Source organism: Apis dorsata, unplaced genomic scaffold (genome assembly GCF_000469605.1).
Source record: "Apis dorsata unplaced genomic scaffold, Apis dorsata 1.3 scaffold_88, whole genome shotgun sequence".
Taxonomy (NCBI): Eukaryota; Metazoa; Arthropoda; class Insecta; order Hymenoptera; family Apidae; genus Apis; species Apis dorsata.
Genome location: NW_006263386.1, coordinates 661289 through 666315, shown reverse-complemented (window position 1 = coordinate 666315; position 5027 = coordinate 661289). Strand labels below are relative to the sequence as shown.

General features: G+C 26.5%; 1 protein-coding gene across 1 annotated transcript in view; it reads right to left on the bottom strand.

Moving 5' to 3' along the window:
- Nucleotides 1-2478: 2478 nt before the first annotated feature.
- LOC102673589 (kelch-like protein diablo) overlaps nt 2479-5027 on the bottom strand; it is a 4946-nt gene continuing 2397 nt past the window's right edge. Inside the window, exons 3-7 of the mRNA XM_031508507.1 lie at nt 4858-5027; nt 4463-4778; nt 3656-4353; nt 3149-3491; nt 2479-2928 (exon numbers count right to left, since the gene is read on the bottom strand). The exon at nt 4858-5027 is cut by the window's right edge and continues 46 nt beyond it. Coding sequence (XP_031364367.1) covers nt 2737-2928; nt 3149-3491; nt 3656-4353; nt 4463-4778; nt 4858-5027 — 1719 coding nt within the window. The 3' untranslated portion in view covers nt 2479-2736. The remainder of the gene's footprint in view (nt 2929-3148; nt 3492-3655; nt 4354-4462; nt 4779-4857) is intronic.

Below are 5027 nucleotides of genomic sequence, written 5' to 3'. Positions count from 1 at the left end.
ATTTTTCTTTAAACAACTATTAATAATAATCCTATTTATATTGATATCATATTAATATTGATTTTTAGATTTTAAATCGAAATAATTATAAAAACAGAATAGAAACAAAATAATAATAAAAAATTTGTTATTTAAAGAAAGTTTGATATTTATATACATAAAATTCATTTATAATTGTTTTTTTTCAAATAATTAATTCAAAAGAAAAATAAAATTAATTTCATTATAATTATAATTAATATGATAATACATTTACAAATATTATTAAATAATATAAATCTAAATAATAATATATATTATCAAAATAAAATTTGTTTAAAATTTTATAATTTTATAATTATAATTAAAATTTTATAATTATAATTTTCATGTTAATTTTAATTCTAAACTAAATTTTAAATGACAAATAATTCATAAATAAAAAATTAATTGGAAATTGCAATATGAATAAAAATTCCTATTCTAAAATTTGTTATTTTATCATACAATATAGGAAATAATATTTGCAAATAAAAAATCATTAGCATAAAAACAAATTAAAAATATAAAATGAAACCTATATTTATTATACAATATTTGTAAACAGAATTTTTAAAATTAATTAATTATAATTAATTAAATGTATGTTATGTATATATATCATATAATTATAAATTTAATTATATTAAATGTTATATAAAAAAAAAAATTTTTCTGCATTTTTGACTTATATTTTAATTATAAAATATTGAATTTTCATATTTTCCATCAATTACTTATATATAAAACTCTTCATGTTGATTATATATTCCACATAATAAAATTCATCAGGAGGCAGAGAAAGTATTTTCCAATGAATAAATATATCATAAAATTTTTGTATATGTATATAAAAAATAATAAAATAATTTTACTTCAATAACTGAGATTTCATTATATTTTGTTAACAAATATCAATTGGTTATAAAATTAGAGTTATAATAAAATTCATTATGAAAAATATATACATGAAAAAAATTTAAATGGCTTCTTATATAACAATATTTCTCTCCTATCTAATATGAGTTTAAATAAAATTTTATTTAAAATTAAAGTATTGATATTTTATAGTAACATTTCATATTAACTACTTGTAAATTAAATCTGATTTTGAACACTTATTTGAACTCTGTTTAGTAATTACAATAATTTGTACCATTTTAAATCTGTAATTGGATTATTCTAACTCAACTTAATTGTTTCATTTATATTGTATAAAATTCATAAATTTATTGTGTTTGTAAAGAAATAGAAATTTTTCGCGTATCATCTAAATTAAAACGAATTATTCCATTGAAGAAAGTTACGATACAATATCGAAAAATTGTACAGTTGTCTAATAATGATATTTTGTAATAATTCTTTAAAGATAATTACATCATATCGTCAATATATTCTTATTCTAGACATGTGTTTTGCTTTTTCAACAATCTCATAGATGTAACACGACTACTGATTTATAAACTTTTAATTTCGTAATTGATCGACAAAAATTTTCACAGCTTTCATATAATTTTCTATTTAAATAATTACAAAACAATATTTTGTTATATATTATTAAAATATTGCTCATAATCAGTCAAATTTTCTGACTCTTATTAGATTATTATCACAATCGTTACATTATGAAATTGTTGGATATAATGATCCCTATTACCATTTGTACAATAAGAGAATTCTTTTATCGCTTCAAATAAAATGTTAACTCATTTAGATCTGTTTTGTTTTTTGTAAAAATATAAAAGATTAAAAAATGTAACGTTAATGACTGTAATATGCAATATAATAATCATCATAACTTATGTATGTTTCATACATTATCTTAAAACAAAAATGTGTTTAGAGCCTGAAACATTTGTTTCATTTATTAATTTTACATAAACTTTTGGTTTCATTTCAGTCTTATTGATAAAAATACGATACATATAGAAAGTATACTATCGAGACAAAAACAATTTTTTTGATTAACTCTTTATTTTTGTTTTTATCAATGGCTGCACAAGCAGTCCTCCATAACGAAGTTTTGATGTCAATATAGACTTTAAAAATTTATTTTCTTAAATGACTGAATATATGGAAGCTGCAAGCATTCCATTGTAATGAATATTGTATCCAAGAATATGTTTCAAAGAGATTTTGCCTTTCTGTTTCTTTTGTCTTAAATGTTTATAACATATACAGTTACATTACATAAAAAAGAAAAGAAATTATAATACTTAAATCTAGAGCAACTGGAATTGGTAATTATATATATATATATATATATATATAAAATTATATATATATAAAATATAAACAATATATAAGAGGAATATATCTTACAAAATCTTATGTAAGAAACACAATGAAATTGCAATAATATAAACACTATAAGAAATTTTTTACATATAGAGAAAAATATACATTCATATTTAGTACGATTAGCTTACATTTGAATAAAAATGATTAATTTTAAATGAATTATGAGTTAAACAAAGCTGATGAAAAAATTTAAAATAATTTATGTTAAAAACGACTTTATCTTTAGAAAGGCAAAGTCTTGTAGAACGTATATATTACTTATATAATGCTCATCGATCGGCGGTAGCGTTTTCTAGTATTAGTTATAACAACAGGAACCGATACAGGAGCGGGAGGAGTTACAGGTGTAACAGGAGTTATTGGTGTAAGAGGAGTTAAAGGAGTTTCAGCCATTTGGGCTGAAGAGGGGGGCCTGAGCTACCAAATATAATTCTCGGTTTGGGGGGCCCGCATTACTCCCACACCTCCACCGAGTCTTCTATAATTCATACAACCACACAATTTCCATTGATTTTGTTCCGAATCATACACTTCAATTGTTTTTAAATAGGCAGTTCCATCAAATCCACCCACTGCATACAGTAAACCATTCACTACTGCTAAACCTACCTGAAAATATAAATATATTAAAATAAAAATAATTCTTTTGCTAATTAAAAGCACATCTAATATAGAATTTAATTTATAAGTATTTTTTATAAGAAATTTTTGAAAAAATATTCATATTTATTTTTAAAAAAGAAACAATTCTTAATTTATTTAATTTTTTTTCTATTTTTTGAAATTTTTTTAAATGATCAAAATATAAAAAAAAAATTAAGCAACTTACTCCACTTCTTCTTGATGTCATAGCAACTATTGGACTCCAAGAATTTGTATGAGGATTATACCGTTCTGCGCTCGAAAGTTCCATACAATCATCTCGTCCACCAACGGCATAAATTAGATTATTAAATACGGCACAGCCTAAATGCTTACGTCTTGTAGACATAGGCGAAACTTGAGACCATTTATTTTGTCTTGGATCATATCTTTCTACTGTATTTAATGGCGATTGACCATCAGACCCGCCGATGGCATATAAATAACCGCCTAACACAGCAACAGCTACTCCAAGTCTTCTAGTGGTCATTGGTGATACTTTGGACCATTTATTTTCCTTAGGATCATATCTGTATATGATAAATATTCTATTTTGTTTCATATTTATTATAGATATGGGTCTTATATATGACTTCATAATGATGAAGACTATTAAAACGAATTAATCTGAATAATTAAACTTTTTTATTTGAATCATTTTATAATAAAATTTATCTAAAATAAAATGATTTACCTTTCAACATGATTTAAACATTGGACGCCATCCTGACCACCTACCGCGTAAAGAAAACCATCTAATACAGCAACTCCTACACTAGTTCGACATGACGTGGTAGGTGCAACATCACAAGACCACTGATTTGTTTGTGGATCGTATCGTTCGATGCTGTTTAAATAGCTTTGTCCATCGTGACCGCCTACCGCGTACAACAAATCGTTCAATACAGCAACTCCGACACCACATCTTCGTTTACTCATTGGTGCAACCATCTTCCAATCCGCAGTATTAGGATCAAATCTTTCCACGCTTGCGATTGCATCACCAGAACACCAACCTCCGACAGCGAATAGAACTTCACCGCGTCTAGTTGGTTTTCTAGGTCGTGTTCTAGGTCCTTGCATCAACGGCCTTTCTTGAGGAAGCAGCAAATAATTTTTCGCTTCATCTACTAAATCTCTACATGCATCATCAGATCTAACTAAAAGATCAGAGCCTACGGTTCCAACTAAAAATTTTGGGCTAAGAAGGGGTAATCGTACATGCTGAAGAACTTGCGCCAAATGCTGTCTTCTTTCTGTAACGTTGTATTTGACCCAATTCATAACTGCACTAAATACCTGTTCTTCTGTTCGAACATTTAATTCGTCCGAAGAAATAATATCTACTAATTGGCCAACAGGTAGTAAAAGAAATTCTTCGCTTTCCATTACCTAAAAATAAAAATAAAAATATTTACTTAAAAATCTAAGCAAATGTAAATAATTAGTCAAAATTCAATTATTAGATTTGCAGAAGTTTTGCAGAATATAAAGTACATACTTCTTGAAAATTATGTTGAGTGAACTTGTCTGCAATCCGTAAAAGTTCACGACAAGAATGAGTATCTGCAAACGCTCGTATACCTAGACAATTAGATGGATCTAGTTGACGTTTGAGAAATTCGCAACATATATCTTGAATCTCTGCTAGCTGGAGAAGGCACGCTGCTGGAAGGAGAGTTTGAACGTTTGCTTCTTCGACTATAATATGAGAAGTATAACAGAAGTCTATCAATAGTTCCATTGCCATTTCATCTATGTCACGTATTGTAACTTCAGTTTGTCGAGATTCCGCCAGCTCCCCAGTAAACATCGCTCTGCAAAAAATATAATTTTGAAATTTCGATCAATTTAAATTATCTTATTTAATTATTAATTATAAATATAATATTTTACCGGAAGTACGGACTACACGCCGATAAAATAACACGATGTGCAAATATCTTTCTAGAGCCGACATTGAGGACAACGTCGCACAGTTCTCGATGACGTCGAAGAACATTAAGTTCCGTGAGTGTAGCACGAGGATGTTTTTCTGATGTATGACTAAGGCGGGCTGGGGAAGG